Below are 13,303 nucleotides of genomic sequence, written 5' to 3'. Positions count from 1 at the left end.
CTTGCCCGGAAAGGTCACGCCTCTTACCATAACGTGGAGATGCACGCGCTCAGTGTTATTGTAAACATGTCTTTAATTTTACCCTATCAATTTGAGCCGGAATCAGACCCGGTGATTGGACTGCGGGATGAAAATAACAGCGTTTCGACGACATGGCGACAAAACACACTCTACAAGTGGGCGGAGGTTAGTCAAAAAACTGTTTTAGTGACGTCATTAAAGAAGGAAGTAGAGGGATGTAGTCCAAACTGGCCGTTCGATGTAGGCGACTTCTGTTAAATAAAATATCTCGCTTGGCATTGAACTTTGAGCTTTAAAATTTTACAGATTTTATTTACAACAACACTCTAACAACAACATTACAACAACACTCTTGTACTCTAACAACAACATTACACACTAACTAAAGTTTGAAACATGGGATCACGAAGAACGGGACCTTTAAGGCTATTTAAAATAAACCAATTCTTAAGAAACATTTCTTTCATTTTTTATAAAATACTACAGACAAAAGTTTAACTACACATTGTTGTATGAAAAGTTACCAGTAAGGAACTATACTGATTTAAATCTCATGAGCAATAAACAATAAGCTAGTCACTAGTTAGAAAATCAGAGTACACCAGTTGTGTACAGCTTGCATTTGTCTCTCACATTAGTTAAGGTAGGAGAAAGTATTTTAACATTGGAAAAAAAAAAAAAAGCTTTAAATAGTGTTTTACCAGATAAAACTTCACAAAACCACATACTGATAAGCAAAGTCCATTTTGGAGACTAGATTTTAAAATTGATACATTGCAGTCATGGGCATTTCATTTGTAGCCTTGAGTACTACTGCTAAATCCTCTGCAAAAAAGTCAATTTGGCTGATTGTTAGTCTACATTAGTAACCGGCTATAAGTAGTGATGTCTTACCTTGTCAGTGGCGTCTGCACATGCATGCTCTGAATGATAGTGGTATACTCCTCCCATTGCACCTAGAGACAGCACAAGAACAGTTAACTCAACAGCCAAGTGCATTGAAGCAGCTAAAATACAATAATCATGTGATGCAGCAAAATTATTTACAGCTTGTACGCCATGTTTGGCAGTCAACATTTTCAACAGGTCCAAAAACAGACTCTTGATCCAGCAGCTTTACAGGATATCGGCAGCATGTTGAGACATCTGGGCACTACTTTAATCTTGCCTGGTGTGTTATTATAATAAATGTAATCACAATCACCACCATCATATAATCACATTCACACACCCCAAATGATCTCTATACCATTTAATGCTGTAGTATAAGCTCCTGTAATACTGTATTAGAATTGTTGTTTAAAAGGATAAACCATATTTACTCGGGTCAATCTTGCTAATTAACGATAAAGGTGCTCTAGATGTTTCTACAGTAAATGTTTGTCCATTGATGATGACAACATGTTATTGTTGTGATGGAATGAGAGAGAAAGAGAGAGACGATAAATACATTAATCCTAGATTATAGTATGGTGCATTCATGACAACACATCCAAAGCCTTTTGTTTTCTTTGGTCTTTGTTTTTGGGTTTCGAATTTTTTTTTTTCCCTGTCTGTGTTTGTTTGCGTGTTTCCAGTGTCTCTGTGAACGTTTCATCAGACGAGCACAGGATTACCCTTGAACACGCCAAAAAAAAAAAAAAAAAACTCTCCAAGGACAAGGACGCTCGTGTGTATGAGCGAGGAGTGTGTGAAGTGCCCACAAAAAAGCTTTTTATTTGAACTCATGCTTCTATTTTTTTCTGTCACCATAAGTTCTTTTTAGTCTCTTTTCTCTCAATGACAGTGCGAGTGAGTGAAGCAAGGAGTGACTGACGACTCTGAGATAACAGGGAGAGAGAGGGAGCGAGAGAGAGATGAACCTGGGTATGAGGAGGATATTGACAGCACACAAGCAAATACAAACCATATCATGCACAACCAACTACTCGACAACCATCTCAAACAACAGATTCATCCATCCAAATTGAAACTGACTTTTAGTAATGGTGTATTAAAGGGAATGAATTAACTACTGAAAGGGCTAGTATCACACAGCATGATGCACACTTTAATGTGATACAAGTCTTAAAGTAACTGGAGGCATGCTTAAAAGTTGTGTCTCTCCAACCCATCCCCTTTAAAACACTACAGCAATCATAGCTGTGTTTTTGTGAGATTCACCACCTAAAAAATAAGATTAAAAAAAAAAAAAAAAAAAAAAAAAAAAAAAAACTTAATAAATTTTAAGTTAATCATATTTCATACATGTCTTTTTTCTATAAAACGATCATTTGTTTTTAAATAAATATCTAAAATATTAAAGCGGAACTCCCCCTACAGGTTCCTTCAGTGAATCACACTGTCGTAAATACTCCAAGCGCAGCTCTGGACTACAATGACTACAACGGTCACCAGCACAGTAGTTATGCAAATACAGTACAAGAAATCTCGATGGAGGTGGGTAATTTTCAAAATTGTCTTATAAAGTCATAATATATACATTGTTTTTGAATTACCTTAAAGCATTTTGTCACTCTCGCGTGAACGTGAACATGAGGCGAGATTGTGTCGGGTCGGTGCAGCTCAACTTGCAAGTGCTGTATTCTGGCGTAGACGTGCCAGAGGGGGTTAGTGCTCGCCTCAAACACACCACTACAAGTCAATTAACCATCGTAAGGACTTGGAAAACCATTTATGAAGGTAAAAAAAGTTACTTAGTTCTGCTTTAATATAAAATATAATTTTTTTTTTAGCAAAAAAACATTGCTACAGTACAGAGCCCCTAAAGAGACATGGTGATGGAAAAAATATGAGACGGGGTGAAAACATTTGCGTACGCCGGCAAAAACGTTTGCGTTCGCTCACAAAGAACTCAAAAGGTTTGCGATCGAACGCAAAGTTTCTCGGAGGAAAGCAAACATTTTGAGATGAATGGAAATGAATGGAAAGTTACTCAGGAACATGCAAACATTTTGCGAGTGAACGCAAAGTTTCTCAGGGGAACGCAAACATTTTAAGAACGAGCGCAAACATTTTGAGAAAGGCTGCAAAGTTTCTCGGGGAACGCAAACATTTTGAGAACGAACACAAACATTGAGAAAGGCTGCAAAGTTTCTCAGAGGAACGCAATCATCTTGCGAGTGAACGCAAAGTTTCTTGGGGGAACGCCAACATTTTGAGAATGAACGCATACATTTTGAGAATGAATTCAAAGTTTCTCAGGGAACGCAAACATCTTGCGAGCGAACGCAAAGTTTCTCGGGGGAACGCCAACATTTTGAGAATGAACGCATACATTTTGAGAATGAATTCAAAGTTTCTCAGGGAACGCAAACATCTTGCGAGCGAACGCAAAGTTTCTCGGGGGAACGCCAACATTTTGAGAATGAACGCATACATTTTGAGAATGAATTCAAAGTTTCTCAGAGAACGCAAACATCTTGCGAGGGAACGCAAAGTTTCTCGGGGGAACGCCAACATTTTGAGAACGAACGCATACATTTTGACAATGAATTCAAAGTTTCTCGGGGGAACGCAAACATTTTTAAAACAAACGCAAAGTTTCTCGGGGGAACAAACATTTTGAGAATGAATGCAACGTTTCTCAGGGGAACGCAAACATCTTGCGAGCGAATGCAAAGGTTTCTCAAGGAAGCACAAACAACTTGCAAGAGAACGCAAAGTTTTTAGGGTGCTTCTGCGTTCTCTCGGCACGGACACATTTTTCCTCCCATCTCATATTTTTTCCATTACCATGTTCCTTTAGGGACTTGTACACTGCAGAATAATAATAATAATAATAATAATAATAATAATAATAAAGAATCAGCAAAATAAAAAAAAAATATTAAGAAAATCTGAAAACACATTCTTAATATGGAAATTAGGTGCATTTTGAAATAATGCAAAGGATATAATGTAAATCTGGTTGTCACTTCCATAATCAAACTTTGTGTACAAAAAAAAAAAATTGCACTCAGAAGAGACTCATATTTAGCCTCAGTGTGTATGTGGCCCGTCTCTGTGCCTGACAGTTACTAATTAAACCATCGTTAGTCTACCAGACAGAAAGGTCTCATCAACTAGAGATGTCTTTGCACTAAAAGGTACATTTTCATGCTGACAGAATCATGTTTCGAGTGACAGAAACGTAATAAAATATCTGACAGACTAACAAATTTCTTGCAGAATAATGATGATTTCAGTTTCTCAATATTTAAAGCCCTCTGTAGTCATGCCAGCCGTTACCATGAGCAACTAAATAACTGAAAAAAAAAAAAAGTGTTTTATTTCAATTCAAAACAATTAACTGTGAGGCATTTAAAAAGTTTATAGCACAGCATCTCACTGCTCCAGCTTGACAGATTTTGTAAATAAATCAGAACATCTAATAATTTTATTTTCTTTGCATATACAGCGCTAAAATAAATCTCAATATTTTCTGCTGGCCAGTCAAAATGTTAAGCCCAAATATAAAAGGTCGCTAAATAAAACTGGACAGATAAGGACAGTTTCAGTCAGAATCATTCATAACCTTCCTTCTGAAGTCTGGCTGCGCCGGTTGTGTGTGTAAGTTTTCCTGTGGTTGTTCTGTTCAACTGTGGCAACACTGACGCATTTTCAGTCCACAGTAACAGGACAAACTCATCGATGACATGTTGTGAAGGATACAAGTGGTACATGATGTAAGAGACACCAAATGACCAGTACACACACATTTGCGATGATAATGAAGGGAAAGGCTAGAAGGGGGAAGGAGGGAGAGAGGAAGAGAAAGAGGCCCACAGAGGGAAAGAACAAGAATAAACCTTGAATTGAACTGCAAGCAAAACACACTCTGCAGAAGACAGAGGGACACTGACTGGGACAGAGAGTCATCTATTCGTTTTTAAAAGAATAGTCAAAGGAGGGAACAACAAACATTATACACCTCTGACTAATATACAGTACAATCACAGGTGTCTATTGTGCATTTCACAATCACTATTCTGATGCATCCTGATGCACATGAATCATATACAACTATTATGGAGGTATGTGAATTGATGATACCCATAAATATTTCTTATTGATTACTAAATTGTAAATTAAATTAAATTAAATTGAAAATTACTACATTATATTTATTTACATAAATATATTGTTGATATGCTCATTACGCTGATTTGGTGCTCAAGAAACATTTCTTATTATTAGCAATGTTGAAATTGTTTGTGCTACTTGATATTTGTGTGAAAACCATGCAATATTTTCAGGATTCTCATAGTTCAAAAGAATAGCAGAAAAAGAAATATAAACTTTTTATCAATTTAACGTATCCTTGCCAAACAAAAGTATTTTTTTAATTACTGACAAATTACTAAATTAATGGCGAACTTTTGAACAGTGGTGTAAATTACATTAAAATACAGTTTACAGTTATTGTGAAACTGCACCTGTCACAACAATTAAGAAAACGTGTCACGAGACATTACGCCATTATGCCTCCACTGTCGTTTTGCTTTGTATTTAAATAGAAAACATTTAATTAAGTTGGATGACGTTTCGGCGCCGCTCCATATTTAGCGATCCCTAAAGTAAACGCGAGCGTGCATTCAAACGTGATTTCAATACTCCGCATTTTGAAAGCGGCTCCCTGATGAATGCAAATATCTCCCAATATGCAAGCTATTTTAGGCTGGGCAGTGTAATTGTAACCATCTCTTAGCTCTGTATCAAAGAAAAATTTGGTCTTATTTGCACTTTGAATATTGAAAGAGTGCGATTATGGTTGCACTTAATGTAAAATGTTACCATAAAAATGAATAACAGTTTTCTCTTAATCTTATTAAGCACAAACAATAAGGTTTCATTTGTTAACATTATATCATGAACCAACAATGAATGACTATTTTTATTAATTAACATAAACAAAGATTAATAAATACTGCAGCAAATATATTGCTCATTTTTAGTTGATGTTGGTTAATACATTAATGTTAATAAATGAGACCTTATTGTAAAGTGTTACCATTTTTATTTATACGGTTTTATTTCTATGATCAGTTTGTGGAAAGGAGTTCAGTTAGGAGGTCAAAAGTTGTAGAAGCTCATAAATCATGTACAGTAAGGTCTGAAGAGACTGAAATCATATAGAAGAGAAGTCAGTCAGTTGAGTTTGTGGCAAAACGTTTTACAGTGCTTGAATATTGTTGTCATTTACTGCATATGATAATTCATACTGAAATGACATTCATTACAAGATGATTAGTTAAAACATTTCAAATACACCTGCAGAATATTGAGGATTTCTTAAAAATAGTGTGTAAAAATCTCGTCTCGTCTTGTGAGATACCCGTCCCGTCACATCCCTAGAAAACAGTGATTTTGTAATCACATAAAATAGAATATTCTCACAGCGAGTGTCATGACAAACAAGCAAACCCACCATATATTTTTTTATAGATACTACTGTTATTTTCTGATGGAATGTAGTTTTTAAGAGTTTCTTAGGCGAGAATGTGCTTGTTTAGACCTCAGATATGCGATTTATATGTAATCATAGCACCTAGCATCTAAAAATTTGTTTAGACGCTATGTTTTGTATACGCTTTCGGAAATGTGAGCTCCAGGCCGTCAGCGACCATTCAGCGCTCAAGTACCCACAGAGAACAGCTTCATTCATTCACTATATATATATATATATATATATATATGTGTTTTTTTTGTTTTTTTGTTTTTCCCCCTCTCTTCTCCATTCATTCAACAGCTACAATGCATGCTAGATGATGGTACCACTGAAGGCATGATAAACATCTTCTTTATTTTGATGGTTTCAATTTGGATTGTGCATGTCACTGCCATCTGCGAGGGTCAGATGATCATGCAGTTCAACTTAATCAGCAGATGGCCAGTAACTTGATGCAATTGCAACATGGTTTATTTATTTGTCAGAGCCAATTTTTACCTTCATCTGGTGCACAAAGATCATTCATTCTGGACCTTATTTCTCCACAAACCATCGAGAGGAGAGAAGAGGAGAACCTTGTGTCATTATGGGGGAAGGGGCCAACGAGAGGTGCCCTGAGTAATGTTATGGGAAGAATAGAGATCCAGGAAAAATGAAGAGAGAGAGAGAGAGAGGGGACCAAGGCTTCCCCTCTTGGCTATATTGATTTTTCTCTGAGCTTCAGAGTGCATCAGCTTTATCTGTCCATTCCTGCTCCTTTCCCTCCTGAGCCCATCTATCCATCGTTGGCTTCTACTGTCACATGATTCCAGGGTCCTCTCACACTCTCCCCCCACACAATACAAAAACAAGCATATCTCCTCTTCTATATTATGGAGAATATTATGGAGAGAACAACAACAAAAAAGGCAGTGACATTACTCTCCGGAAAACATTGACATTCATGAAGTTCTTCAGCCGTAGCACTTTGCATAAGAAATTTAAAAAAGGGGCACAAACAGACCAAGGAAAATAAAGCAAAAGAGAGAGGGTGACAGCACTAATGTTGCCTTATTAATTTTAATATCTGCTATCATCAATTTAAAATTATGAAAATTCTTACATTGCAATGGTGTGAATAAGTTATTTCAGTAATATTTATGCACTATATAGTTATCTTTTAAAATATATAAAGTATCCTAACTGAATAAGTTTAAGTTTTTTTTTCCATCTAATACTGATATTTTATTTTGTTTTATTTCAACTTTCAATTTCAAAAAATGTTTTATTATTTAATTGTTATTTAATTATTTGTAATTATTATTTTTAATTATAATTATTTATTTTTTAAACTTATTGGGAGGAAAAGGACAGATGGAGAGCTACAGTCTGTCTTTCAAAACAGCCAGAAGAAAAAAAAAAAAAAAGAAAAAAAAAGAGGAAGGAAGGTCAGAGTTGGAAAAGTTGAGCCAACAGAGCAAGAGAGAGAGAGAAAGGAAGTAAGTAAGAAGAGTTTAAATGAGCGAGTTCAAGAGTGTGACAGAACATGAGCGAGAGAGAGAAAGATTTGGCTAATGTTTCTCAGCTTGGTTCAGCTTTCCCTCTCACCCCTCTCAGTTCTCCAACACACAAAGAAAGGGACGCCAGAAAGACGCACACATCTACTCCCTCTCTTTCTCTCACCCTCTCTTAATATGTAGTCTACCTCTCCCATCCTCTCAACAAATCTCCACAGGCCACTCAAACACGCTTTGCTTTGGTCTGTCTTTTCCCAGTCTTTCTCGTCTTCAGACATGCATACAGAGATAGCTAAAACTTGCCCAACAGTGACAAAACTGGTATTATAAGCCCCAATCTGTTCCCCTGCACTGAGCCTCTCGGTTAACCTGGGAAAAGATAGCATCTAGCAAATTTAACTCTTTGGCTGGCTCAAGTCCCATTTGTAGTAATAGGCTCTATAGAGTGACGCTGGGCTGGGACTAAAGTTGAATCTTGGTAAAGACTGACGTCAGATGTGAGATTTACACATAGACGAGAGGTCAATGCGGTTTGAGGGAAGCCACACTTATGCTTTGGTCTCCAACAAACACAAAGACCCAAGCACAGGATGGAGCTCCTATAAAGAGAGAACTGGAATGGCGTGTACCACAATGCCGTTTGCTCCCAAGTGGATTCTACTTTGATGAACACTGGGCAAATCAAGTATGGAGTCAAGTCCTGATTTGCACCTATTCAGTAATGACAATGGATCAAGACTTGGGATTGACTTTATGTACAGACAACCGACACAGAAACTATGCAGCACAAGGACTTCTTGTGTTACTTTCAATTTAAAGAGAAAAAAATAAAGTCTCAGTTTTAATGAAACCATCACAACCAAAGGAAAAAAAAAAAAATTATACACCAATCAGGCATAACATTATGTCCACTGACAGGTGAAGCGAATAACACTGATTATCTCTTCATCACGGCAACTGTTAGCGGGTGGGATATATTAAGCAGCAAGTGAATATTTTGTCCTCCAAGTTGATGTGTTAGAAGCAGGAATAATGAGCAAGCGTAAGGATTTGAGTGAGTTTGACAAGGGCCAAATTGTGATGGCTAGATGACTGGGTCAGAGCATCTCCAAAACTGCAGCTCTTGTGGGGTGTTTCCGTTCTGCAGTGGTCAGTATCTATCAAAAGTGGCCCAAGAAGGAATAGTGGTGAACTGGCGACATTGTCATGGGCGGGCAAGGCTCACTGATGCACGTGGGGAGTGAAGACTGGCCCGTGTGGTCTGATCCAACAGACGAGCTACTGTAGCTCAAGTTGCTCAAGAAGTTAACGCTGGTTCTGATAGAAATGCGTCAGAATACACAGTGCATCACAGTTTGTTGCGTATGGGACTGCATAGCCGCAGACCAGTCAAGGTGCCCATGCTGACCCCTGTCCACCTACGAAAGCGCCAACAGTGGACATGTGAGCATCAGAACTGGACCATGGAGCAATGGAAGAAGGTTGTCTGGTCTGATGAATCACGTTTTATTTTACATCACGTGGATGACCAGGTGCGTGTGCATCGCTTACCTGGCAAACACATGGCACCAGGATGCACTATGGGAAGAAGGTAAGCCGGAGGAGGCAGTATCATGCTTTGGACAATGTTCTGCTGGGAAACCTTGGGTCCTGCCATCCATGTGGATGTTACTTTGACATGTAATTTGTAATTTGTTGACTCTTAGAATTAAACAAGCCATTGTTGCTACTGTACCTTTAACATCCGCAACATGCGAATAGGTCTATTATGATTAGGTAACCTGTGCATACTGCTGTAATTCATGCTGAACTTGCTCAATATTAATTGCTAAATGTGCCTTGATGCTAATTTGCTTATGGTTGCGACTGATGACTTTTCAATGACCCATTTCTGCAGTTTATGTTCAGAAACCATCTGGGTGGAATAGAGCGGGATCTTATGCATAGTTCATCAAACTTATTTCAAAAGAGCAAGGGAAATGCTGTTCTTATTCACAAACAATTTGACAATTTGACATCTCTAGCATTACTGACTATAGGTTTGCTGACTGGTCAGTTAACACAGGCCTGCCTGTCGATACTCAAGTCCAGATACAAAGTGGCGAGTAGTGTACTCAAAATGGAACTGTTGGAGAGGTTGCCTGGAGACAGACAAAAGCAGCCAAAACAAACAGACTCTTTTGTTATGAAAATGGAGTGTGAGAGTAAGTTTTTCAGAGAGTAACACAATAAGAATGTGTATGAGAGCTTTATGGCCCTGACCAGGTTCAATCATTCATCTTTCCCTACCCCATGGGTTCCCTCATATCCATCTGACTACACATGTGATAAAAGAAAACACAACTCCTGTCCATCTATAGCTCAAAGCTTGAAAAACTACTGATTGCATGAACGGACAATAGTACCATTCATTCAAGCAAGAGACTATCATTTTACTTCTGACTATAATATGCAAAATTACAAAAACATCAAACTGTAAAAAAACATCAAACTGAGCAAATCTTAAACCAATTAATTAAAGTAGTGCTGTCAAAAGGAAATTTGAAAAATCTGAGCGCTGTTGAGTGGATTCGTAAACACCTCTAATTGGCAATTGTGTTCACGCGCTCAACATAAATGTCTGTGATTGGCTACAATGATCAATGCATGGGAGCATTTGATTTTGGAAGCATTTTGAAAGCGGGACCGGTCCGTTGATAGATGCCTGCTTTCAAAAGCTCCCGTGTGTATCTATGCAAGCGCTCGGTAAAGAGCATCACTGATGTCCATTTACAACATGCTTTTGAAGCGTTGATCATTGTAGCCAATCACATACATATCTGATGAGCGTGTGAACACAATGGCCAATCAGAGGTGTTTACGAATGCGCTCAACAGCACTTAAAGCATCACATTTTTAAAATTTCAGTACCGACATGGTAACAAAGTCGGTAATTTTGACAATACTTAAAAAAAAAAAAAAAAAAAAAAAAAAAAAAAAAACTTTACCTTTTACAGGATTTTTAACAAACTTTTCTTGTACTAAAAGCATTAATCAATTGTTAATGTCTAGTATGTTACTTTTTTCTCATCTTATCACAAAAATGGTTTATTACTTTGCTTTCTATAAAAGTTACCACACAAAAGTTAAAAGTTTTATTAAAACATTATTTTATTGCGCAAATACAATAAGTGCCATATTTCTGTAAAAAATAAAAAAAATAAAAATATCTGTATACACACATCCTTGTGTTTTTTGTGTTCAATATTCATTGTCCTTGTCATGGTGGTACACTAATGTATTTTCACTGGAACCCCGTCTTGACTAATAACCATTTAGAACCAGTTTTATAACATCTAGCTGAGTTTTGACTTCTAGAAAATAATTGAATTCTCTCACATACAAAATGCTTGGCTTTCTGACAGCTGGCTGTCTGTACAGCCTAAATCCAGCCAAATTCCAGCTGAATTCACACCCATATTTCATAGGAGTGATGAAACAAGCTTCTTACTGCTGTGGTGAGGACAGTATGTGTGTGTGTGTGTGTGTGTAGTCACACACATCATCATATAAAGGCTAATATCATAAATTACAGTCTAAAGGGGGCTTATAATATTCAATCATGTGATTTATTTCAACCACAAACCCATCCTCGCCCTCTCTCCACCTTCATCCTTTTCTCTTTCAACACACCTGGCACCTGTAAGCACTTCTGAGCGTCTGTTCTGCTTTTTTGTCCGCTCTCACTTCTCTCTGAAGATGGTGCCAGGTCAGTGCAGTAGAGGAGAAGAGAAAACCTCCAGCCTTCCTTTTAACACTCGTCCCCGTTCCTCTGTTGCTGGGCTGAAAGGAAACGGCCGTGCTTTCTGAATGGTTTATTGAGAGGTAGGGATGAGGGCTTGTGCTAATGCTCAAACTGCACTACTGGTTTAAATAATGATCAGGAGCATAGTCCAATTAAAACAGCTTACTGACACTACAAAGCCCAGCGCTCATCTCCCGTGCTGCACCTTGCCTGCTGAACAGCCCGTCTTGCGTATGTGTGTGTGCGCGAGAGACGCGGATCTACTCGAGGTGAAAACTGAAGAGTCCTTCAGGGACACCAGCTTGATTTTGAGCACGCAGCAACAGTTGTCTTCATGTTAAGTGGAGTTCTGCAATGTTCTGATTTGAGCCCAAGTGTCTCATAGAGCTGAGTGCGCTAAAATAGAGCTGTTGTTCTACTACAGATCGGACCACAAGCCTAAAACCTGAGAATGGACTCACAAAACAAACCACACTAGCCCTGGGGACCAGCTGGGCCCTCATAATACAAGCTTGGTCGTCTTTAAATGATAGTCATGAAGCCTGATAAACAAGGCACGACCATCTTAAGTGTATCCATTGTATTCACAGAAGTTGAGACACTATAAGATTATGTCTAGCTCTAAAACACTGACACTCTCCAACTTCAACTTGGCAGATTTCCACCAACAATAGTAACATCAACAGTTCAACCACTGCCACTATAAGATAGCAAGTCTAAAAAGTAAAAAACAACTAAAAATAAATTAAAAAGCAACTTACAGTCTATATTCACACCCGTTAAACATGTTGGGAAGTCTGATTCATTGTAAAACTCCTTAAATTCACTTTAAAAAATTTTATTAATTTGAATTCTGCCACCTATAAGCAAAGACTTTTTGTTTAATCAGTTTTCAACTCAAGTTACATAAATTACAGTGCTTTTGGTATTTTGCTAGTTTTTTTTATGGGGTGGGGGTGGAAATGTGTGTTCATATTAAGAGTAAGTTCAACTTATGGGTTTATTTTTTTCACACAAGTTAATTTGGAGCATTTGATTCAAAAGCTGGTCCAGTATCTTTTTACGTTTGTCATGTTCATATGTTTAAATTAACCAACTGCACTTGGATCTGCACTGAAACAATCAGAACGAGACCGCCTTGAAGGTTGAAATGTGTCTGAGGTATATGTTGATAAGAGATAGGCACGTTAATAAGCTGATGGACATTTGGAGACTAAATTTGTGGGGGCAGCACAGTTTCACCATGAGTTAGGCCCCGTTTTAAAACAAACAAAGCAAACAAACTATAGAACTGAAAACGCCCCAATACACCAATTATGCCAGTTTAAATTTCCTACCCGTTTAAAAAGATTGAGTCAAATGCTGTGTTATGACTCCAATGTCACCTCACATCACACTTTCATACCCAAGTTCTCCCTCCGTTTGAACAATTTACAAGACTTTGCACATAAATTCACTATGCTGACCAACAGAAGGCTGCTTGATTTGAAAGTGACTTGTGTGCTTCATACATCTGTATGCTACTGACAATAGCTTTTTTCCTCCTCACAAAATTTTGCTGAAATCTTGCTA

The 13,303-nt window shown here is 37.7% G+C and overlaps 1 protein-coding gene across 4 annotated transcripts in view; it reads right to left on the bottom strand.

Annotated features, from left to right (window-relative positions):
• The window catches only part of rnf38 (ring finger protein 38), a 38,298-nt gene that overhangs the window by 19,475 nt on the left and 5,520 nt on the right, over positions 1 to 13,303 (bottom strand). For all 4 annotated transcript variants that reach the window (XM_048197505.1, XM_048197509.1, XM_048197508.1 and 1 more), the window contains exon 3: positions 916 to 977. In XM_048197505.1, coding sequence (XP_048053462.1) covers positions 916 to 977 — 62 coding nt within the window. The remainder of the gene's footprint in view (positions 1 to 915; positions 978 to 13,303) is intronic.

This window comes from Megalobrama amblycephala, linkage group LG7 (assembly GCF_018812025.1).
Source record: "Megalobrama amblycephala isolate DHTTF-2021 linkage group LG7, ASM1881202v1, whole genome shotgun sequence".
NCBI classification, from domain to species: Eukaryota; Metazoa; Chordata; class Actinopteri; order Cypriniformes; family Xenocyprididae; genus Megalobrama; species Megalobrama amblycephala.
Note: the sequence above shows the minus strand (reverse complement) of the source record. Positions and strands in the feature narration are given on the sequence as shown.